The 25,756-nt window shown below is 35.7% G+C and overlaps 1 protein-coding gene across 1 annotated transcript; it reads left to right on the forward strand.

Moving 5' to 3' along the window:
• Window positions 1–1,809: 1,809 nt before the first annotated feature.
• LOC103706471 (protein S-acyltransferase 24-like) lies at window positions 1,810–24,917 on the forward strand. Its single transcript, XM_008790571.5, has 13 exons — window positions 1,810–2,507; window positions 2,736–2,876; window positions 3,864–3,976; window positions 4,382–4,461; window positions 4,622–4,785; window positions 6,535–6,673; window positions 6,767–6,866; window positions 8,712–8,769; window positions 22,615–22,692; window positions 22,790–22,888; window positions 23,037–23,115; window positions 23,219–23,367; window positions 24,263–24,917. Exons 1-13 carry the CDS (start codon window positions 2,253–2,255, stop codon window positions 24,686–24,688), a joined length of 1,881 nt encoding a protein of 626 aa, XP_008788793.2. The 5' UTR covers window positions 1,810–2,252; the 3' UTR covers window positions 24,689–24,917.
• The last annotated feature ends 839 nt before the right edge of the window (window positions 24,918–25,756 follow it).

Here is a 25,756-nt window from a genome sequence, read left to right on the forward strand (position 1 = left end):
ATCCGTAGTCCAATTCGACATCAATCTAAACCTACTTCTAACCCTAATTGTAATTGAGGAGATTAGAGCAGTTTTTATCCTCTTTGAATTTAGTCCTTTTTTTTTGTACAATTACAAGTAATGACATTCTAAGTAATTAGGTAGCTCTGGATGACCGTGGATGCATATTTGGATGGTTATTATTTTCATTATTTTATTATCTCTTGGCTGATTAAAGAATTTAAGTTATGGAGTCGGTTCTCTTTGATAAAATGAGTGTTGCTATACCTATGGGAAAACATTATAAGCAAGCTAGGGAGGAAGACCAGTATTTTCGAATTGCTCTGCATTTTCTTCCACACCTTCTAATTCTTAATCTCAAAAAAATCTACGTTCTTAAAGAAATAAACAAACAGATAAATAAAGACCAAAAACAGCGGCAGCAACAACAATAATTTGGACACCAATATCCCAAAACTTGACCTCTAAATTTTTCTACCCAGGTATAATTTTCAACTAAGTCTCGTCAAGTCAACTAGGGTCAAATGGGTTGATTCCAGTGAGGTCTAGGCTGGGTTTGATTTGACACTTTGGTATGAAAGTACATATTGTGTTCAGATTTCATTAGTTGGTTGGATCATTTGATTTGGGCTATTTTCTAGTTGAGATTTGCTGAACCCCTTGTTAGAGAAATTTAGGTTGCGGTTGGATTATCTGATATCCAACACTTCAATCCAAACACAAGATTTGACATGTCCTTTTTTGACAAGCATAGCTCAACCCAAGTTAGGTAAAGATTGACCCTATCTTCCCAATGTCGGGATTGGATCAAAATAGACATATTAAAAAGAAGAGGATGAGGAGCTTCTAGAGCTGCAAACTTCCCAGTGCCTCAGACAAAGGATTCGAACTTCATTGAATTGTAAGGCCAGACGAAAATTTCTGTTCCATTATGTTATATGATTCTTATTTTGACTCTTCTTCAATCTCATATGATCTCTATGACATAGATAAGGCTAACCAATTCCAAAGCAAAATGTTGTTGCAAACCAGATACATGAGCGCAAAAACGAGGCTATTTTGTGAAGCAAAGAAACATCAGTTATTTTCAACTCAATCTGGACTACATGACAAGCTAGAGCACCTTGTTTCTTTTCTCTTTCTTTCTTTCTTTCTGTCTTTTCTTCTTTCTTTCTTTCTTTTCTCTCTTTTGTAATAAGAGAAAATTAAAGATACCTTCTTTTTTCTTTTGAGAAATATCTCCCTTTCCAAACAAGATAAGAGTTATGTTTGTAGTGATTCAAGAGATATGCTCCATGGATGCAAAGCATCTCAACTCATCACATTTAGGTAGACTCCATAAGAAATGAATCAATGTATGGTAAGTTTTCAAAACACAACATTCACTTAGACATGAAAATCAATTCCAACTAACTCTACTGCAGTTTTTATTTGATGAATATAGACATCGAATGTCACCCCAACCTTGAATGAAAAACCCTACACCACTCCATAGTCTATTGGCATACCTTTTAGTACATTCGGAACTCGTCCAATTAGATTTTTGTAAATCATACAAGGGTGGGTGGGTCATGAAAGTTTTTCCTACAGTTTGAATAAGCCTATTAGATTCTTAGGATTGAAACAAAATTTTTAGCATTGAAGAATATGAGGAGGCCTAACATAACCAATGTCAACAAAACCTCTCTTGTACATTCTTCAGAAAGAAGAAAAAAATAAATGCTTGTGTTTATATGGATTTTGGACTGGTTTATTCCAACGATATTCTTGTGAACTCTTTATAAAGGCCCAGTTCTGAACCTGTGAATCCTGCTTGATAGCTTTCAATATCTGGCCCAAGGGGGGAGGTGGTAACCACTTCCACCAGCTCGTGCTCACCTCCCAGCCCAGCCTAAGAAACCTATCACCGCGGTCACCACCCAACCCTTCAAGTCTCAGCTAACAATCCAACGTCAAATATGGGCAAGGCTAAGACCTATATCCTGGGGTAACAGCACCGGAAAAGGTGACCCGAACGCCAAGGACTCATCTCCGGTGGTGGGATCTAACCGGTTCCGGCTTCGATCCCCCGAACTCAGTCAACGTTGCCGTCGTGGTCTTCTTCCATTATATATCTCTCTCTCGCTTCCTCCGTCCCCCGAAAAAACCCCCAACAGAAGGGGCGATTCTTCCTTTTTATTTCTTCCTTCTCGTTCTCCGTCTCCGCGTCGCGGGATTGCGGTGGGGTTTCCGAGGCGGGTTCGCGGCCGGAGATGTCGTCGGAGATCGAGGTGGTGGAGGAGGGGCCGGCCGCCGTTGCCGGCGGTGTCGGAGTTGGAGCGCCACAGGAGGAGGAGGCGCTGAGGAACGACGTCTACACCGCTGCGGCGTACGGCGATCTGGAGAAGCTTCAGCGGCTGGTGGAGGTGGAGGGTTGCTCCGTCTCCGAGCCCGACGGCCTAAGCTACTACGCCCTCCAGTGGGCGGCCCTCAACAACCGCACCGCCGCCGCCCAGTACATCATCGAGGTCTTCTCTCTCTCTCCCTCTCTCTCTCTCTCTCTTTTTTTGATGATTTTCGATAGAAATCTTGTGTGTCTCGCCCAATTATATCTACTGTTTTTCTTTAGGGAACGATGAATCTTGGGATGTCTTGAGATCATTTGATTTAGATGATTTTTTTAGTTTTTTCTCGATCGAATGTATGATGATGGTTATTGTGCTTGTATCTGTGATTGATTGTTGATTTCTGGACAGCACGGAGGAGATGTGAATGCGGCGGATCATACAGGACAGACGGCGCTGCACTGGAGTGGCGTGCGCGGCCATATCCAGGTTGCCGAGCTCTTGTTGAAAGAAGGGGCTCGAGTGGATGCAGCAGACTTGTGTGGTTATCAGGTTTGGGTTCAAGCAATATACTTCCTCTATCATGCCGTGTTCTGTACTCTGGGCTCTCAGCTCTCTGGCTTATGTTGTTTTCTTGGATTTGAGTCTGGAGGAAAGTTGGAGTATCTTTTAACCGACGATGATGGGTTGCATTTGAATGTTTTTGGCAAAGTGTTATTTTGGATACGTATGTTCGCAAATTTTGGGTTCTTGTTTGTAATCATGATCACAAACATCAGGCCCAGTCCCAACTATTTGGGGTTGGCACTCAGCTTTGTGAGTCATTGCTTGCTAATAATACATAATAAAGGATACTTCCAGTGCTGTAAGTTTCTGAAATGCCTACTTGGTCTAACCTGCATAGACCATCTCTATTGGTTCTTCGTGACTTTGTCCCCATTTGGTGGAACTCCTGTGCCTCCTTTAATGTCCTTGTTTTTCACTACATAGTTCCTAGTTTTACCATGCATTCATCTCAATTTTTCATTTTTCTTCTTTCCACTTTCATCTTGTTTACTGGTTTTGCATGCTAATCAACATTATAAGACTTACTACCATTTTTTAATTATTTTTCCGCATATCACCAGTGATCTTGAGTTGAGTACTGAACTCGTGCATCTACCAAATGCCTTAGGAGAGATTTAGTGGTTTTGAAGCCCAATTCTCCTTAAAAAGGTGTAAAAGCTAAATGGATAATTCAATCAATTTTTCTAATTCATGATAAAGTTTCAAGACATTCAACCTCCCAAATAAGGGTCCATTGCATCCCTTATACAATGCCTTGATGAAGATTTTGTGCTTCTACCTCATCATCGAAATCCAACCTTGTCAACAATTCAAGAAACTATGTCTCCCAGCCTGTGACTTAATTTCTTATGTTTCAAGTCAATGCATCGTAGGCATGTTTTGTTAAGGAGTGTGGTTTTGTTAGAACTTGGGATGAAATCAGTCCTTTCCTAATTTAAATGTACTTTTAAATTAAGTTTCACTTGATTGCAGACGACACATGTTGCAGCCCAGTATGGACAGACAGCATTTATTTATCATATTGTCACAAAATGGAATGCTGATCCTGATGTCCCTGATAATGATGGAAGAAGCCCTTTGCACTGGTATGCAACTCCTTGTCCTTTGCTTTCAGCTTATCCCATGTGGAACAATGGTTTAAACTTGGTTGGAATATAAATTCTACTTTTCTCCCCAAAGTAAAATTTCTTATCTTGATGTTCAATCACAAATGTTTGCTTCCTCAATTAGAAATATATCACTGCAGTATATGAGTAATATTAGCTCTCCCAGTTCTGTTGTCTCTCCACATTATGCGGATGATGTATATTCCAATGTATGTCCTTTTTCAAATCTCGATGTCATGGTGTCATAGCATTGCAGACTGTTTTTCTTTTTTCTTTTTTCAAATATAATGCAAAAATGAACTGTAGTTTATCATCTCAAGATGATCATGGACTATGATCCTTCTTTTTCCTAAATGTTCTAATCTGATATTTTGGAGCTTGCAGGGCTGCCTACAAGGGATTTGCCGATTGCATACGTCTTCTTTTATTTCTGGATGCTTATAGAGGGCGGCAGGATAAAGAAGGTATGTACAACCTTTTCTTTCTTATCATTTTTTTTTGTTCGTTCTGTTGCTAGAGCATAGAGTGCCTTGGCCGATGCATTCACATCTTCCTTAATCTGTATTATGATCGCATTTTCAAAAATTTTGGCACCTGTACCAAGTCAGAAACTGTTGTCAATAGGTTGCACTCCTCTTCATTGGGCTGCTATTAGAGGGAATCTAGAGGCATGCACAGTGCTGGTTCAAGCAGGGAGAAAGGAGGACCTGATGGTGACAGATAATACTGGTTTTACTCCTGCACAACTAGCTTCTGACAAGAATCATCGGCAAGTTGCTTTTTTCCTCGTAGGTATTCTGTGTTTGGAGTTGTTAACCTTTATTGTCTTGGAAGTAAATCAATGGTTTCTTAGTTTTTGTATCTAGAAGCTTTTATTTGCCAGATGCACGAATGTATTTAAACTTTTCCTTATGTTTAACCAGCATTTAAAGAGGCTGGTTCTCAGTATTTAGTGCTGTTTTAAGTTATTATGCATGCTACCTGGCATGTTCAAAACTCATTGAAAGCAAAAGCCTCTTGTTTTCTCATTTTTAAAAAATGTCAAGCATTTTTTTCCTTTTGATCGATATTTCCTTCATTGGCTGCATTGTTCTTTGTTTGTGGAAGATCGATCGGTTGTTTTATTCATATTTAAGTTCCCTCATTAAGAGACATATGAATAGTTCAATTTTATGTTGTATTTTGCCATATATGTGAGTTCTCTTTTGCAACCTGCAGAAGCATGTGATGCTGGGAAGTAGCTTTATATGCATTTACATTGAGTTTACTGGAGCAACTAACAGGAACAAACTTCATAATGAATTATAATATGCACACGGTGTACAAACTCAAAACAGGAATAGGAAAAAAACGATACAAATGGATAGTTTATTTAACTTTTGTGTTCTACCCTGTAAATAAACTAATATATATTAGTAAATCAAATGACCTTCCATTATTATTCATGCAGTAGACCTTGTCAGATTAAGTAGATTGATAGATTCTTTCTGTTTGCATATTTCTAACTAACCATTTTATGATCTGAGCAACGTTGATGCCAAAGGATGTAGTCATTCCTCAACCACTTCTGTGAGCTTATGACGAATGGAACTGCTTCCAACCTATTGTTATATCATAAACCTTCTGTCCATTCCCATACTTAAGAAACCACAGGTTACTGTGAAATTTCAGTATTAAACTTAAACAGTTATATGGAATCTTTTTGAGCTTTATGTTATGGTTCCCTTATTTTACCCATATATTATAGAAGCTTTCTTGAAGAAAAATTAAAAGAAACCTTTGCTAGTGCTTATAATAGATGAGGGAATAGTGAAATAAATATAAATGTCAAAACCAAGCCTTATGCTGTCTGTTTGTACACACACACATACACACATATATATATTATATGTATACATACATACAGACATACATACACATTTGTATATACATACATGCATACATACATACACATTTGTATACATATATAGATATACATATGCATACACAAACACAAACACATATACATATGTAGATATACATATATATTTATATCGATATCTATATCTATATATATATATATATATATATATATATATATACATATATATCTACGTATATATACATATCTACATATGTACATATATTTATATACATGTATGTACGTACGTACGTATGTATGTATGTATATACACATATACATACATGTATAAATTCATATACATGTACATACATATGCATACATATATATACAGCTTCCTGTTTTTGTAGTTAGATGATGAAACATGATGCTGGAAGCAAACAGCATATGTTGCTCATGCTGAAAAGTTTGAAAGGTTTGAGGCTTGGCAGTTGCAGTAACTTCTGCCTTTACTGATGCCACTCCCACTCCTGGATGCTTCAATGAGAACACATTGACTTACTAGCAATTCTACAGTTATTTAGGGCATTACACTTGAATCCACACTTACTGCTTTTCCTGCTTCCTACCAGTACAAAATCTTTCACAAAGGTTGGAGCAGGTCATCAAGGTTTTAATGGAACTAAAATTTGTGCAGGGTAATGCTAGAAGGCTGTATGACAGGCGCTGTGATGGGAATAGCCATCTCGGAAAGTTATCAAAATTAGGACTTGCACCTGCTCTTTGGTGTGTAATTATTGCCATGCTTGTTACATATATACATTCAGTCATTTCAGGTAATATTTTTCATGAGTTCATGAGTCGAAGTGTATCCATTATGTCAAGCCAATGTGTTTGTATTATTTTTATCTTTTATTTTTTGGATGCAGGATCATATCTTTTGAAGTTAACAGCTGCACTTGGGCTTTTTGCATGGTTAGGGGTATTCCTGGCAACTGCTGGACTATATATGTTTTATAGGTGTAGCAGGTATTATAAGTTTTTCTTTAGTATGATTTTTCTTTATAACTGATGAATGCTAAATGGATGCAAATGCATGGTTTGGTATCCATGAAGATTCTGGAACTGTTACATCTGACAGCTTTTTGTCAGTTTTATTTTGCAAAATATTTGGAACTCGTTACAGTTTATGCATATGAGTTTTACTATAATCAATGCATTCTGATTATGTTGCACAGTTGGAGAATGCTCATAAAGATACTAGCTTTTTTATATTATGTTTTTCAGCAAGCGTGTATTGTTCACTTATGTCTGAACCATCTTACTGACTCTGCAAGGTGCATATTTAGATACTTATTTTGTACTTTGTGTGGCCCCTTTTTCTATAGTAATGCTTATAAATGCCAAAAAAAAAATGACGAAGAAAAACTTTGTATATCGTAATAGATATGGATTTTTTTTGTATTTCTTTTAAAATTTTTAAGTATTGTGGCAAATATTATGTGCTTATGTTTTCTTGTTGTCTGTTAAAGTCATATGCTTCCTACCATCAGCATCATGGGTTTGTACTTATTAAATTCATTGGCCTGTTAAGATATTTATAAAACATTCGTTCTCTTGGATGTAAGTAAACTTTTGAGACCCAAAGCGTGCCAAGATTCTACACAATTTAGACCCATTTATCCCAAAAATATGGAGAGCAGGTCAGGTACTATGGCTGATGTATGAGTTTGCCCAAATCTGACCCAAATAAATCCAAAATTACTCACTAGGCTCCACCAAAAATTGTTCCTAGGTGCTAAATTTCTGAGCAAGACTACCTAGGCTAGAGATGGAATGCCGTGAGACCAAGAAGGCTAGTTGGCATACTAGAAATCTACCTTGCTAGTTGATGTTTGAACCATGGATTAAAATAATGACTATCTCTTTTTTTTTCCTGGGCTTCTTTAATGTTATACATTTATGTAACTGCTATTATTTAGCTTTTATTAAGTTTTAACGGTCATGTAATGTCAGTAGCATACTGTTATCCTCCATCTTAAAATGTTAAGAATTACATTTTAATTTCTCTGTCTATTAAAGGCAGATTGATAAACATACTCCCATTTTGGTCATATTCTCTTTCGCTTTGTCTAATACATTTATGCGAGATTGTGAGAGATTTATCATAGTGTGATTGGGTACCCAGAACCCAGATTTTAAGGAAAAAAATTACAGTTTTTTTTCATAGAATTATGGGCACTGTTTAAAGAGATGACCATAGTGGGGATGACTTTGATGGCCTGACCTTACCCTCTCGGTTATTTGTAATAATAAAATAGAGAGGTATTAATCCAAATTTATTATATCACAAGTTGTAAAACGATGTTTTTCTCCGTCAATTTTATAATAGGTATGATGGCTGTTATAATAGCTGTTCTTTTATTCCCCAAAGGCTGGACTGGGCAAGTAACAGCCATTATTTCCACTGTAATGGTCGATGGCACTAACCCTTGGTGTTTGATGGATAAGGTGCTTTTTGGAACCTTGATTTAGCTATGTGCCTATGTTTGCAATTCTCTAAAGCTCCGTTAGACTTGAAAAGTTCTAGACGAAGAGAAAAATAGCACGTGGATAGGAAGCTGTGCTTATTCGAGGCACAATTTGTAAGCTGGAGTGTTAAATCAGAAAATATGGACACATACAAACCCATTCATGCATGCATGTGCGCACCACACTATTGTGCATCACTTCTTATTGTGATACTCTGATGTTTGCTTGTGTACAGTTAATTTAATACAAATTATTGTCTTCTATTCTATGTGACCTGGTGCAGATGCTAATTTTGATGCGTGATGCTCTATTTCATTGCCAATCTTTTATGATTTGCTACAGGAAGGATCCTGGTTATATCAAAATGAATGTCCGGGATTCACAAAATCAACGAGACGATGTGAGTTGTAAATTGGCCTTGCTGAATAAAACTAATTACAAGAAACAACCGATTTTTCTTTTGTGCATTTGCTGACTGAAACATAATAACAAGCTGTTCTTCATTTTTGTAGTTGTTTAATAAGTTAGACTACTGTATACATTTTGCATTAGAGTAAAGCACATAAGTTTTCACCATGTCCTCTTTCTTTGCACTTTCAATACATTGTGAGTCATTCATATATACATGATATAAGGCAATAGCTTCACCAGGGCTCATCTCTTTCTTATCAAAGTCTTTCTTATACAACAAATTTTAGCTTTCTGCCTGCTGTTCCAAGGATGTATGTGCCTTATCGGTAGGTATATTCTACAATTGCATATCGATCATCCCATTGAATAAGCCAGCCTTTTTTTATAGCTGTATGTATTTTTCATTAAAAAAATCTTAGGAAAGTTATGCATATGCTGTATTTTTTTTAAAAAAAAATCCTACCTTTCTTTCTGCGTTCAAGAGAAAAGAATGAAACACTTTATGATAGAAAACAATTCACGAATACGTGACTCCACATTGTACTATAAAGTTCTCTTATGCAGTGCAGCATGCAGTTGGAGGCAAATGTACTTTAAGATAGCTTGTTGTTTTTTATACCTTATGTGATGTAACACAACTTTATTAAGTAAGATTCTCTTTGTTAGTTTGTTGATATGTTCCTGCCAACATGTCTCTATTTGAACACAGGGAGATTTAAAAGATTTATCCCATGTTAGATCATGCATTTTCCATCTATGTTGGTTTATATTCTAATACATATTGAACGTTTCATTGGAAAGTTTTGAAGCTATAAATGTGAGATTGAATCATAATGTATGTTAAACAGAGCTTGTTTTTTAATTATGTTACCTAATGTGCCGGAATTCATTCTCAAGGATATTTGTAAATTTTAAAATAACCTATTTAAGGGTGCTTTGAGCCACTTTGCCAAAGAAATAGCCTAAATAATAACATGCTTGGAAATGCAAGGATTTGTTTGTCACCTCATCTTTGCTGCTGACCTGAGTAACTCATACCCTTTAGCTTACTGCACAGTTCTTGCACCCAACACTTAGAAATGGGTTGGGGTGTGACCATGATATGCTGTGCTAGTACCGAGCACCGGATCGGTTGCCCGGCGGCATGGGTCGGTATGGGCCTGCACCATGCCGTGCCGGGCTTGTACCGACACAGTAGAGGAGGCAGGAGAGAGGGTGAATGGGAGAGAGGAAAAGAGAGAGAGGAGGGGGAGAGAGGGAGGAAGAGAGGAGGGTGGCGAAGGGCCGGCGGAGGTCGGCGCCCGGGCAAAAGGCGGAGGCCGCGACTGGGTCCCCTATTTCGTTTGAAACGGGGCTTTGACCGCTTTTAATTTTGCGATTTTTAAGTGAAGTCGGCAAATCACACCTTTTTTTATTCACGATATTTAAGTGAAGTTAACAAATGATTTGCCAATTTTACTTAAAAATCGCAAAATTAAAAAACGGCTGAACTCTTATTTCGAACGAAGGAGGGGGACCTGTTTGCGACGTTCGCCTCCTGCCCGGACGCCGGCCTCCGCCACCCTCCTCTCTCCCTCCCTCTCCCTTTCCCTCTCTTCCCTGCTCGTTCTCACTTTTCCTTTCTTTCCTTCTTCTCCTTCTCTAGCAACGGGTTTCGTTTCTGTTGTCGGAACCGTCCCGGTCTGCCGCCGGAACGGCTTCGTACGGCTAGAACCGCCCGGTTCGGGACGGTTCCGTCGACCCTGGGTGTGACACTTGGGTATGGATGTGCAAGAAGAAATTCTTAATGACTAAAAGGATCCTACGGTTAGACATGTAACCATACCCAAGTAACATAGCTGTCAACACTGTTGCCCAAGGTGACAAGCCAAGAGGGGGGGGGGTGAATTGGTTTCTTTTAATTTTAACTATCTTACTTGTGTTAAATGATGAGTTAGTGAACTTAAACAAATCACAATACAAACAACAAGAAGTATAGTGGTTCGGTGCTCTCCTTAGCACCTACGTCCACTCCCCAAGCGACCCCTTGGGAATTCACTATAATCCCGCGGATTACAGTTGGATTGTTTTCCGGGCTCACAATCCAAAAATCTTTACACTTTGATTTTCCGGGTTCACCAAAAACCTATGTTGGTTTTACGGGCTCACCAACAAACCTATACAATTGGTTTTACGGGTTCACCAACAACCTACGTTGGTTTTACGGGCTTACCAACAACCTATGTTGGTTTTACGGGCTCACCAACGAACCTTTACAATTGGTTTTCCGGGTTCACCAATCAACCTATTCCGTTGGTTTTGCGGGCTAACCAACCAACCTTTACAAGTAGTTTAATAAACAAAGGAAGAAGATTTAAACTCCTAGATGAGCAAATATAACAATATAATCTACAAAGAAGAGTTTAGAGAATATTTATCGCTTGATGTGACTTCTCTCTTCTTTGTTAAGGATGCTTCACTCTTCAAGGGTGGATGGAGCTCTTGATGACTCTTTGAATCTGCTCAATCACTTTCTTTTGATTCTTGAATGAAGCACTTGGATGAAGCTTGCCTTGCTAGGGTTCTCTCTTGAATGCACTTGATGTATTTTCCAAAGCTTACTTCCTCTGATGAATACTCCCTCTTAAATACTTCTCCAACCTCCAAATAGTCCTTCCTGACCGTTGGATTGAAGAAACTAGCCGTTTATAGCCGTTGGGAGTCCAAAAAGCACTTCTGCACAACTAGCCATTATGCTTCTGCCCGTGCTTGGGTCGACCCAAACTTTTCTTGGGTCGACCCAAACATTGGGTCAGCTCAAACTTTTTCTTGGGTCGGCCCTCTCAGAAAATTCAGAACCTTGAATTTCAGCCTTTCTTCACTTGGGTCGACTCAACCTTTCTTTGGGTCGACTCAACCTTTCTTTGGGTCGACTCAACTTCATCTTGGGTCGACCCTCTCAGTAAATCCAGAGAACCATTTTCTGAGTTGTTTGAGGATCTTGATGTTTGGGTCGACTCATGCTTTCCTTGGGTCGACCCAACTCACTGTTCATCTGTGCCATTTTTGCAGAAGTGTGCCAAATGATTTCTTGATGTGCCGGGGTCGACCCAATCATCCTTTGGGTCGACTCAATCCACACTTTGCTGCATCTCAAGGTTAGATTCATTCATATAAACAATGAGATGTATCTATATCAATTTTATACAAATATACTGAGAGTAACAGACTTATAAATGAAGTATCGTTTTAACTTATAACATACTCTTGTTAAATGCTTGTTAATCATCAAAATAACACTATCATTCTCAATCTCCCCCTTTTTGATGATTACAAAATAAAGAGTATGAGCCTATTGATACTTATCTTAAAATCAGTTTTTGAAAGGGCTTAACTTGCTGAATTTCATCTTTTCATATATAAGAGTGAAGTCTCCCCCTATATCATTCAAATGTTGCCGGTTTGACTTTTTGAATTGTTCCCCCTTTCATTTATAATTCATTAAAGATGAAACTCCAAAAATCTGAGATAAAACATGAGTTTCAGATTATGTATCGAGGTGTGAAAGGTGCGTGCCAAATTCTGAAATTCTATGTGCCAAATTCTGAAATTTGATAGAAATTTTTGATTTGATCATTTTCATTGTTACAAATTGCTCCCCCTTAAATGTATATGCTTTCCTATATGATTTTCAATTTATTTTACCAGTTATTTCTCTTTTCTTACACAATTTCTTTACTTCTCCTCTTATTACTCTTTCTTTACTTCTCCCCTATTACTCTTTCTTTACTTCTCCCCCTTTTTGTTATCATCAAATAGGTGCATGGAAAAAGACACAATAAATAACAAACATTCAAACTTCATTGATCAAAATAGGAACATTTTAGTACATTCATGCCAAAAACAAAAGCAATTACAATGTTCCTTAATCAAAGTTTAAAGATACATGATAAACACAAAATACATATGAGAACTAGATATCTAGCCTAGGCTCTAAACAGAAATGCTAATATCAGCCTAGGGAGTATCTAATGGCTGTGATCTAATCCTCATCCTCCTAGTGTACGTGGCGAGGGGAGGTCGGCTCTGTAGCTTCTCTTTCCGCACGTTGGATCCGTGAGACTCTCCCGGATCGCTTGGCTACGGCTCTCTTGGGTCCCATTTCTCCAAGATCGTGAAGTAATCTAGTGTTTGGAGATGATTGGAGGAGATTGGAGAGTGGGGAATAAGGTTTTCGGAAGAGGACAAAGGGTAAACAGTGCCCTAAAAAAAAGCTCACGGGTCCCCCTTTTAACAGTAGGGTCCCGACGTTGGGTCGACTCAAGAATTTTCTTGGGTCGACTCAATGTTGGGTCGACCCTATTCTGGGTTGGGTCGACCCAAGTTCAGAAATTTTTCCTTTCTCTTCCTTTTCGCTTCAAATAATTTTCCTTGCTTCCAATCCTTACAAATTCTTTCTGGGACAATGATACATGAGTAAGGAATCTATAGATTACAAGTTTGACTCATGTTTCATGGGTTTTTAGAAATGGGAGGAATGTATCATGAGACTGCTTGCTCCCTTTTATATCTATTCAATAAAAAGGATCACATATGCCTAATTTCCTCCTTAGCGTGCAGACTCTATCTTCACTCAAGGGTTTTGTGAATATGTGAGCTAATTGTTTTTCAGTACATATATGCTCAATACATATGTTTCCATTTTGCACATGATCCCTAATAAAATGATATCTTATTTCTATGTGTTTGGCTTTAGAAATGAGACATTTAAGATGTGAGCCAAAAGAAATCTCTAAATGTAGATTCCAAAGATATTTTTTTTTCAAATCAAGTGTAGATGGAATCTTTTTCAAGTTATTTCAAGGAGTATCAAGAATAATATTCAAAGAAGGCATGAATGAAAATTCAACACCTTTATATATATATATATATATTAAGTATATAGCAAGATGAGAGCAATCTAATTAATTTTCAGAGTATAGTATAAGAGCAAATAAAGATCAAAACTTATATACTCGAAAAACATAAGATTATGTTGAATCCTTAATTCTTAATGACTTCAAAGTTCTTTCATGATATAAAAGTATTGGGGCATATATACCAAAACATGAATTTATGCAGTGTAGGATACATAAAATTCAAGGCTTTGAAAGTTCTTTTAGAGCTCTCTTAAAAACTTTCTTTTACTCATTTAAAGATCATAGCATCAAAATCAATTAAAATGAATTGGCTCAGGATTGAAACACTAAAGTGCAAGCCAATAAGAACTCATAAGTAGATTCCAAGATAAATTTTCGAAACTAAGACAGATGGAATCCTTTTCAATTAAATTTTCAGAAATAAATGATTTACCGATGAATACAGATGGAAATCCAACTTTCAAAAGATATTCAATGAAGCACAAAGTTTAATACCACTTTACATTTAGTATTCTTTGTCTCATCTTTAGATGCGAATTTATACGATTAAGTTCTATATGATCTCTTACTCTGAAATTTTCTTTCTCCCCCTTAATTAATCATTCCATTTGAGAGTTTAGAGTTTGAAGATAATTTTCAATAAAGAGATTGAGTATTTAAAGCTCCCCCTCAAAAGATGCATTTTCTTTCAAACCTTTTTTTTTTTTGTTCTTCTATAATATCAAGAATGTAGAGTGATCTAGAATTTTTCAAAATTTATAGCAATCACTCTTTTTAATCTTTCAAGAATAAATTATATTTCCTCTTATTTTTTTTTTTGAATATGTATGGAAATATTAATCAGAAAATAATTCTTTTGAAGCTCAAATTTCTTTCAAAAGTAATTACATTTTCTTTCCTATAAGAATTATTGAAGTGAGTTGAAATATTCTAAGCTTTAGGATCATTAACTCTCTTCTTAAAAATAGCTTTTCTTTTTAATGATAGAAGCATTTAATTATGTAGGAGTGTATATTCAAAATATTAATTTCTTAGACATAGTTTTTCAGCGATGTATATATGAAGCACCATAAATCTTTTTAATATCAAAATAATATTATATGTTTAGAACCATTTGTTTGCAATCAAGATCATTGAAAAACGCATCATTTAGACTAATTTTAATAAACTTATAAGATAGAAAATGATATGTTTCAGATGCGTATCGGAGCAAACAATCAAGGCATCAAAAGTAATTCTATTTTTCTTAAACCGTAGTTTTTATCTAGAAATCATATTGAGTTATTTTTCAAAATGATGCAATCATTGAAGCATATAATGAAAGTTACAAAAAGGCAATGATAGAAGCATTTTTAAATTAAGTTTAAGCTTTTATACAAAATCAGATTCTGAATTTCATAAAAATTTTCAAAGAGGCTTTCAGGATTATAATTTGAGATATGCATCTTCTATATTGTAGCTTATCTTAAATTATTAAGATTGAAAACACATATTTCAAGAACATTAGAGCACATCCAGAATCTTTGTAATTCATATTGAATTTTGGTACAAATTGGAGGACATTATGTACTAATGTTAGGCAAGATAAAAGATAAATCGGAATCAATTCATTTTGCCTAACTTGCAAATTCAAATTATTCTTTTCTTTTATTTTTCAAAATATATTCATTAAAACAAAATGATGTTGTTGTTGGTAATAACATGTTTCAATCAAATTTTATAGGCATGAAGCATTACAAGTTATATTTAGGAAAGATCTTTGTTATTTGAATATTGAAAACATATAATTCAAAACATCATGTGACATGCAAAATATATTATGCATTAAAATATTAAGAACAAGCATGTCAAGGATCAAAATCAATTCTTTTCAAATAAACTCCCCCTATTTAAATATAATCTTGTACTGATTTCATCCTTAAAGTGTGTTTTCAAGTGATTAAAAAATTTGACTTGATTCTTCTTATATACTTTCATTTACTTTGTCTTTCATTTTTACCTTCTTATGCTCTATACTCTATTTGCTCCCTATCCGGTGGAGTTGGAAGGGGCACGAGGTACTACCACTAGCCTCCCTCTTGTGCCGTCCCTAATATACCCTACACCGAATAGTTGGGTCAAATAGTGCCGGGTACTACCACTAGCCTCCCCATTGGCACCATCCCTATGATGAGCAAAATAGAAATGTTAAAATGTTCACTTCAAACTCTCCCTGTTTAAGTGTAATTAATTACGGATTTTATCCCTTTTACAAGTCTCACAAATGTGCCGAATGTATTATGCTTGTTTTTCTTTTCCTTAAGATTGAAGTATTTGCCTTTACTTAGATTTTACTTCTCTTGAATAAGATCCATTTTCTTTTCTTTATCTCTCTCTCTTTTTGTTATTCTCAAGTAATTTACATGAAAGAGCAGAATAAAGAAATAATCTTATGTATCATATAGATGTATATCATGCAAACAGCATTTTCATTATGCTCAAGAATTCATAGCTTCTCACAAGTCAATTCAAATCAGCATTTTAAGCATATACTTGTGTATTTGATGGTTATAATATAGGCAAAGGAACATTTTAGTTTGAGCAAACCATGAATCAATTTCTAAAAGCATAAGTCAATTAATACATATATAGACATGATATCAAAAAATTAATAATTAAAGATTTTAACCATGCCACAATAAGATTTAAGTTATAGACATTGCTCAGCTAATTTATGAGAGAGGTATCTAAAATTACCGATTCATTCTATATTCTTCAAGTCAAACTAGATTTCTTATGTGTGAACGTTTGGCTGAAGAAGGTCCTTTCTCTTGTTTGCATGTGAATGTTTATTGTATCTTATGTGGAGGTGTCCTTCAAGTTGAAATCTCTCATTTTCTTGCTCAAGGATCCTGCATTATTAACAAACTTCTTTTCTTTCTTGAAAGAAAGTCATTAGTTGCTTCAAGATACAAAATATTCATACAACATATTTCTTAACTAGATGACTCAACATAAGATATGACAATAATTGAATGTTGAGTCACTTTACTCAAGAGATTGCCTAAATATAAGCAAGCACATGTCACTTGAACTAAAGAGATAGTTTCATTAACCAAGATGGTTCAAGAATAAGCATGTGAGGCAATAGGAAGATTCATCAAGGTCAAATCAATTTCTTGTTTTCAGAATCAATTTAGCTTAGATTCTATTAGCTTAAGATAACTATCAATAAGACGTGCTAGCTAAGTTTTAATCAAATTATCTTAAACAGTTGTTTCTATCAAAATTCAGATTGTTACATAGAATCAAAATGATAAACTATATTCTCAATAAAGGATCTAGTTTTAATAAGAATAGTATGAATTGATATCTCTACAACTAGTATCTTTTCATTGAATATTCTATATGCATTGCTTGAAGAGTAATATCCAAAGAAATATTTGTTTTATCAGATTTGACATTATTTTCATAAGAACATATCAAGCATGACATGTATGACTGAAAAATATAAAAGATATACAATATATCATTTTCTATTTTTCAGAAGATCAAAAGGAGTTTTCTAATAGAAACCATATGTATGACAAGCAATGATGATAGCTTTTAACAGAAATCATTTAAGTAGATGACTATCATACAACATTGTCTTTTTTATTTCTTCAAGGATTCTATCAACTCTATTTTATTTATGGTGTTCTTGGTGTAGAAACAATTGTATTCAATATTATTTTCTGTGCACAACTCAATAAGAAATTAGTTTTCAAAACTATGCCATGATACAATTTTATTTTCATAGTTTGCAAACCTTTTTCATTTGAACCCTTTTTGTGAGTTTGTGCCAATGCAGAAAATATTTTAATTTAAGTGCCAAGAACAAAACCAATATTAGCTTTGAGAAATTTTCCACAATTACAAAATCAGAAAGCTTATCTCCTAGGTTCACAATCCTAGAGATCCAAATAAGTTCTTATGGAGAATTTTCAAAGGCTAAAGGTGAAAACAATATTTTCAGATTTAGAAATGATTCTAGTTTATTTTTCTAGATGACATACATAGCAAACTTTGACCTTGCAAAAATTAATCTAAGTGAACCAATGACAAGGTCTTTTGAGATTAAGTCCATACTAGTATGAGTTGATTTTATACGCCAAAACTAGTCTATTTAATCTTGGTATTCTTAATGTATATATAAAAAAAAAAATATATACCAAGTAGACATTCTTGTGTTTATGATCAATAGAAGATAATGACGAGGATAAGAACTCTCAATTAAGTATATAGAGAATTCAAAGAGTTATTCTAAGAGTATTGATTAAGTAAATTATCCATCAATAACTGAAGCATAATATAGGAAGATGGAGTGATTTGGATATATTTTCTTTTTATACCAAAAGTATCACTTATATCACAGAAATGATTAATACTAGCTACAATTTGAATATGAGAGGATGCAAGGATTACTAATTTCATTATTTCTTCCATTTTGGTCACTCTTCTTAATTATATTTTAAGTTCTATTCTTTAACACGTGTCTAGAGAACCCATTGTCCAGATTCATTGGAATCTTGGGTAGCTAGACACATTTGCTAAAAATGATCATGTTTTCAACTTAGAAACCCAAGCTCTTTTGGATCCTTGCAGGTTAGCTATAATTGTTCCTTTTGGAACCCATATTCTCTTAATTATCATTTTGTCTATTAGTTTGCAGGTTTTAGAATTACAAGTAATATACTTCTGCATATTCTTGCTAAATTTAAACAACATAGATTTAGCAAAAACAGATAATGAATTTTCAGTTTTCTGTTTCTGTTTATTAGTTTCACCAGATTTGTGAGAAATTGTTTTAGGATGAATAGTGGAGGATTTTAGAATTATATTCTCGAAAGATTTTTGAGTGTACAAAGGTTGATATCCCAATCCAGCTTTGTCATATACAGCTCTTGAATTTTCTATCATTAAATGTAGTTTTTCAGAGCTGAGAGTGAATCTTTCAACAATAGGTTTCAAATTCTCAACTTCTTTAGTTAATTTTTCATTATCTTCTGAAAGCAGTTCATTGTTTTTCTTAAGTTTATCATGGCTTTCAGTAAGAAGTTGATTTCTCTGATTTAGTTCTTTATTTTCTTTAATTAAGATTTCAATTTCATTAGTCAGTTTTAGTTTTTCATCTATTAGGATTTGATTTTCATTCTTCAAGTTCTTGTTCCTACAAATAAGTTTCTTATGTTCTAAATACAAATCAGAAAAGACATCATGAAGTTTATCAAATGTAAAATCATCTTTAGTTTTAGCATGTACCTCATATATCTCATCTTCATGTGCCATTAAGCATGAATTTGCAATATGATGCTGCTCTTCTTCTACACATGATGTTTCAGATTTGTTAGTGCATTCATATTTAACTTCAAGCATATTCCATATTTCCTTAGCAGTTGTGCAAAAAGATATGCAATTAAGTTCACTATCATCTAATGCACAAAATAGCACATTCATGGCTTTTGCATTTTGCTGATCCATTTTCTTATCATGATTAGTGCTTGTGTGTGGTCCATTGACTATGATACTCCATAAATCATAGTCATGTGCTTGAATGAAAATGCACATGCGTGCTTTCCAATATGTATAGTTTATGCCATTAAAAAGTGGAGGTCTATCAATTAATTGTCCCTCTCCTATAGAACATCCCACTTGGGTTGTCATGATCTTTAACTCTTGATTGTGAGATCAATGAGTACTATTGGAGCACCTTGCTCTGATACCACTTGTTGCCCGAGGTGACAAGCCAAGAGGGGGGGTGAATTGGTTTCTTTTAATTTTAACTATCTTACTTGTGTTAAATGATGAGTTAGTGAACTTAAACAAATCACAATACAAACAACAAGAAGTATAGTGGTTCGGTGCTCTCCTTAGCACCTACGTCCACTCCCCAAGCGACCCCTTGGGAATTCACTATAATCCCGCGGATTACAGTTGGATTGTTTTCCGGGCTCACAATCCAAAAACCTTTACACTTTGGTTTTTCGGGTTCACCAAAAACCTATGTTGGTTTTACGGGCTCACCAACGAACCTATACAATTGGTTTTACGGGTTCACCAACAACCTACGTTGGTTTTACGGGCTTACCAACAACCTATGTTGGTTTTACGGGCTCACCAACGAACCTTTACAATTGGTTTTCCGGGTTCACCAATCAACCTATTCCGTTGGTTTTGCGGGCTAACCAACCAACCTTTACAAGTAGTTTAATAAACAAAGGAAGAAGATTTAAACTCCTAGATGAGCAAATATAACAATATAATCTACAAAGAAGAGTTTAGAGAATATTTATCGCTTGATGTGACTTCTCTCTTCTTTGTCAAGGATGCTTCACTCTTCAAGGGTGGATGGAGCTCTTGATGACTCTTTGAATCTGCTCAACCACTTTCTTTTGATTCTTGAATGAAGCACTTGGATGAAGCTTGCCTTGCTAGGGTTCTCTCTTGAATGCATTTGATGTATTTTCCAAAGCTTACTTTCTCTGATGAATACTCCCTCTTAAATACTTCTCCAACCTCCAAATAGTCCTTCCTGACCGTTGGATTGAAGAAACTAGCCGTTTATAGCCGTTGGGAGTCCAAAAAGCACTTCTGCACAACTAGCCGTTATGCTTCTGCCCGTGCTTGGGTCGACCCAAACTTTTCTTGGGTCGACCCAAACCTTGGGTCAGCTCAAACTTTTTCTTGGGTCGGCCCTCTCAGAAAATTCAGAACCTTGAATTTCAGCCTTTCTTCACTTGGGTCGACTCAACCTTTCTTTGGGTCGACTCAAGCTTGGGTCGACTCAACTTTATCTTGGGTCGACCCTCTCAGTAAATCCAGAGAACCATTTTCTGAGTTGTTTGAGGATCTTGATGTTTGGGTCGACTCATGCTTTCCTTGAGTCGACCCAACTCACTGTTCATCTGTGCCATTTTTGCAGAAGTGTGCCAAATGATTTCTTGATGTGCCGGGGTCGACCCAATCATCCTTTGGGTCGACTCAATCCACACTTTGCTGCATCTCAAGATTAGATTCATTCATATAAACAATGAGATGTATCTATATCAATTTTATACAAATATACTGAGAGTAATAGACTTATAAATGAAGTATCGTTTTAACTTATAACATACTCTTGTTAAATGCTTGTTAATCATCAAAATAACACTATCATTCTCAAACACTATCATCTTTTTGTGAAACCTCTTAGACCTTATTAATAATGATGGTTATGGAATTTTTTGATAGTGATTTTATCATTTTTCCTCCTTGTATATGAGGAGGTATTAAGAGAGATAAGGTGATCAATAGAATATTAATGAAGTGGATGGAAAGAAAGGTTTAGAAACAAAATATGTAGGTGCAAGATTGGTATTATAGAGTTAGCATTGCTTTGGGAGGGGAGGGGGTCCAACATCGATGATTCTAGCCAGTGGATGTTATCGACTTTCTCTAAACTGCTTACATGCCAAAAGTTATATGATTTGGAGACCCATAGACTATGCATTAAGTGGTCAAACAAATGCATTGTTTCGTGTTATTTAAACTATCAATTTTTCGTTCATTCGATTTATAGACTGGGGATCTCTAAATTACATGATTTTTGGTGGTTAAGCAATTTAGGAGTAGTGGATCACATCCAACAGTTCGAACTATCGATACTAGACCCTGTTGTCCAATTAGGATTGACCGGACCTGAGTTGAATCTACTTGACCGGGTTTTAGTCCACCTCTCGATATATGACCTTTTTTTATTTTATTGTATATCTTGTTTTCACTAAATTAAAGAATTTCTTCATTTTATTTTGCAACATAATGTAAGAAAAGGCAATTCTTTATGCTGGATAACAATTGAGCTTTTTTTTTTTTTCTCTTTAACTTTGCACCATCAAAACCAACAAAGTTGGTGATGTATCAATGATCTGAAGGTCTGCTAGATTGAACATACCTTTTAGCAAAAATATTGGATTCTGATGATCATCGTTTTGTTGGAAAAATATCTTTGATATCTACAATTGATATTTCATAGCTCTTGGCCAAATCCCAACGTGTGAAAGTCAAAAACTGGCCAATATTACAGTTGCAATTTTGTGATGAACATACTCAGTCTTTTAATATTCCAAGTAGGAATCCTTTTAGTTAGATCTAAAGTCTGACAAGAAGTTCCCTTGAGTTAGTTTTGTTGGGGATCTATTTATGTAGCTAGGGGAAAGGCTTGAGCAGATTGGTTTTGAAACTTGATAATTATGGTATATTGATTTTATCTTGGGGAATTCCAAATTTCCTCATCTTCTCGTAACTTTCTTACTCCTATCTTGATGCTTTCTTTACAAGGATTCTTTGGCCATCCACATTTATCTGTGGTATTAGTTGCCTCTATCTTGATATCTGGTGTTAGCTGTGTTGCTGATATTGTAATTATGGTAGCTCAAAGTAAATCCTAAATTATGTAGTTTTCTCTCAATTGTGAAAAGAAAATCACATTTTGCATACTCCTGGCTGCTGCTGGAGCATTTATCATTATCTTGGGAAATCTGAATTTTAGCACATAAAAGAAGATACTGATACAAGCTGTTATTTTATATAATAATGTAATTGATTGGTTGTTCAATCTTTAATCCTCAAGGCAATAATTATTGAAGGCCCATTTGGTATTGCTTTTGTTTTCGAAAATCCAAGAAGAAATATGAACTAATCTGAATATATAACTTTGTTTCTTGAAATTGTTTGTAAAACCTTCGGAGTTATGGTAGCAAGGATTTATTGATTTCAAAAAAGATTGAAAAATCACAAGGAATAGTAGAAGTTCTATACAAACTCCACTTCAATATCAATCTCCCTCTGGTATTTCACTAATTCATAGAGAAACAAAAACACAAAAAAACAATGATGCCAAACAAGACCTAAATTACTGATTTCTATATTTTTGCCTACAGGAGCCTTTACTAAAGATGGAACTAAATAATCCTGCTCTGCTATCTGGAAATTGGTCCCAGCTCTGTGCAACGTGCAAGGTATGTTTTCCATATATTGTAATTTTAAGGATATTTTCTGCCCATTGGCATTTGTACTCTAAATTTCTCATTCAGCTTATGCTTGAATATCTCCTAGATTGTCAGGCCTCTGCGTGCAAAGCATTGTTCCACTTGTGATCGCTGTGTTGAGCAGTTTGATCATCACTGTCCTTGGGTATCAAATTGTATTGGCAAGGTGCTTCAACACTCATGACTTGCTTCTCTGTTTCTTTCTGTCTAGCCTTTTCTGTGCCTCTTATCTATCCAGAGGCACACGGTTTTTCTCCTGCTCCATATACTGTGCCTCTTTTTATTATTAAATAAATGATAACTTGTAATTGCAGAGAAACAAGTGGGATTTCTTCATGTTTCTCATTCTAGAAGTTTCTGCTATGATTGTTACTGGTGCAGTAACCATAATTAGTATGTGTTAATGAAGTTTGTTCTTTTAAAACTTTTTCCTTTTTAAATTGTGCCAATGTTCCACTTCCACTTGCATTGAAAGGAAACTAATTTTGTGTTGTAGGAATAGTAAAAGATCCAACTGCTCCAACATCTTTTGGTTCATGGCTGAGCCATTCTGCTACTTACCATCCCGGAGCCATATCATTTCTGATGATGGACTTCTTTCTTATCTTTGGAGTTGCAGTTTTAACAGCTGTACAAGCATCACAGGTGTGCATATTTTCTTTAGCTTTTTGATAAATGCTTAATTTGGCGTACTGCCGTTCTTATGCATTTTGAAATGGCATGCAGTGGTGTCATAAAAGTTTTAATGCTGCAGTTCTTTTTTCCAATTGGAAGCAGCACATTTTAAGTTTCATGATTTTGTATATTTATTTTTATTCTTTTGGCTTACTTAATGATTGATGTACCGAATATTCTGTGGCATGGTTCTATTTGCACATTCTTATGCTTCCGAGTTTGGATCACAAATTATCTTTCAATTTGGTTTTTTATGATATTAAAGTTGAACTGTGTAATTACTTTAGAATATTACGTTCCATTACTTATTGGCATCTCTCTGTATGTCTCTCTGGACTCTTGGTTCAGAGTGATATTGTTGTTTACCCGTTTCCCATTTGCCCATCTGTTTTAAATCTGCTGCTAATTCCAAATGTTTGTGAGAATACAATCTTCTTCCCTGGTAATCTATGAATATGCAGGATTTTGATTAAGCATGCTTTTAAAGAAATTGTAACTTCAAAAACAAATTAAACAATGCAAGCATAAATTAGGGAAAAAAGAATTAACATATCAGAGCTAGAAAGTCGCAAATCAAAAGTGGGTCAAGTTCATTGAAAATAGAATTTGACTGGGCCTAGTCTTGGATCCTAATATGTGCTGATGGGTGGAAATTTTCATTTGTAAGCTTCATCACCCAGCAAGGAATGGTTCTGATAAATTATGTGCATCAAAGTTCATTGTGTCTAATTATTAGTGCCATAGTTGCAAGCTTCCAGAATAATGTTATGGTGCATTCTTGTATCAGCAAATTTGCTTTTCTTGTCTCTAGTAGTTTTTGTTGATGGAGACCAAGCCTTCCTAATTGTTTCTTCTTTTTATGCAGATCTCTAGGAACATAACAACAAATGAGATGGCAAATGCATTGCGGTATAGCTATCTCAGAGGACCAGGCGGTCGGTTCAGAAACCCATATGATCATGGCATTCGCAAGAACTGTTCAGACTTTCTGATAAATGGTTACAATGAAGATGTTGAGTGTCCAGAGCAAGCATCACCTTCTGAGGAAATGGGGATGATTCCAATGACAAGGAGTACGAATTTGCAGAATGGAGATGGCCATTCTCAACATGGAAACAGCAATGGCCATGTTTGCATTGACATGCATTCCAAAAATGCTAGATCTCATGGACATGTAAATTCTTCACAGTGCAACCATAACCGTAACACTGATGGGGTCCCTCTGGGGTTGGGTTTGGGCCTTGGCCGTAACAATGTTCGTCACAATGCACGGTCGGTCCTTGCCTCGTGATCCGTCGTTCCATGGGGAGCATGAGATTTGTGCTTTTTGTAGTTGTAACTGTCGAAATGTCTGCCATAGCTTCTGTTTGTTTATAAGTTCATTTGATACTAGTTACTGTTCTTTGAGAGCAGTTTTTGCCCCACGCCTTATGGTAAACTTGTGGATGGTGTGGCGCATGATGCTAGATTTTGTGCACAATCTTTCTTTACCAATGAAGGGCAGTTCATTGATGTGACAATGGAAGTGAGTTTGAGGCTTACAACTAAAGGGTATGAGATTTTCGCTGATTCATGGGTGGAAAAAATGGTGATGACAAATGAGAGCTTGGTAAAAGGCTGTGCATCTAATCACAATGGAGGCGGCGCTGGAGCCTAGTCTGAAGGGAAAAAGCTAGCCGGAACCCATTATCTTACAACAGATGCAGGTTTATGAGCTAAATTTTCTCTGATACCATTTTAATAATTCTAGACCTCATACAAAAAAGCTAGCCGAAACCTATCATCTTACAACAGATGCAGAACTAAACACATGGACCCTAACACAAACAATCTCAAGCCAAACAACTCTCTACAGGTCATCACCATATGATACGAACATCTTCACCAATGCCTCTTAATAGTAATTAAACCTATATGGCCTTTGCCAAATTAGGGAAAGCACAAAACACTTGGGCTAAGCTCTGGTAAGCAGATCAAACATTAAAGCTCTTTTACAGTTCCAATCTTTGATGTGCTCATGCAATAGGGTAACATGTAGAAATCCTCTTTGTGATTTAGCGGGTCTACACCTTGAACGAATGGTGATGTTATGATCTTCATCAATGCCTCCTAGGGTAATCAATATAAATTGTGGAACACCTCAATAATCAAGTCGTACGACTTCTATAATGATAGAGGCACAACCTGCTAGGGTCAAACCCTGGTCGGTAGATCAGCCGTTGTAGTTCTTTTAGGAGCTACTTGGTTAGCTACGAGTTTTTTGTTAAAAAGATAACTGGAAAGCATGATTCTATATGATGGAATTTATGGAAAAGAGAGAGACCAGTCTTCCGTAAAGGTTTCTAAAGTTTCATAACAG

This window comes from Phoenix dactylifera, chromosome 11 (assembly GCF_051530095.1).
Source record: "Phoenix dactylifera cultivar Ajwa chromosome 11, Ajwa_hap1_PhDact_Kaust_v1.1, whole genome shotgun sequence".
Classification (NCBI taxonomy): Eukaryota; Viridiplantae; Streptophyta; class Magnoliopsida; order Arecales; family Arecaceae; genus Phoenix; species Phoenix dactylifera.

Bases quoted from the DNA above. Each gene is read 5' to 3' on its own strand.
- LOC103706471 (XM_008790571.5), top strand. From the start codon at position 2,253: ATGTCGTCGGAGATCGAGGTGGTGGAGGAGGGGCCGGCCGCCGTTGCC. The intron at 4,462-4,621 runs GTATGTACAACC...TGTTGTCAATAG, and splicing joins AGGGCGGCAGGATAAAGAAG to GTTGCACTCCTCTTCATTGG. The intron at 23,368-24,262 runs GTGTGCATATTT...CTTTTTATGCAG, and splicing joins CAGCTGTACAAGCATCACAG to ATCTCTAGGAACATAACAAC.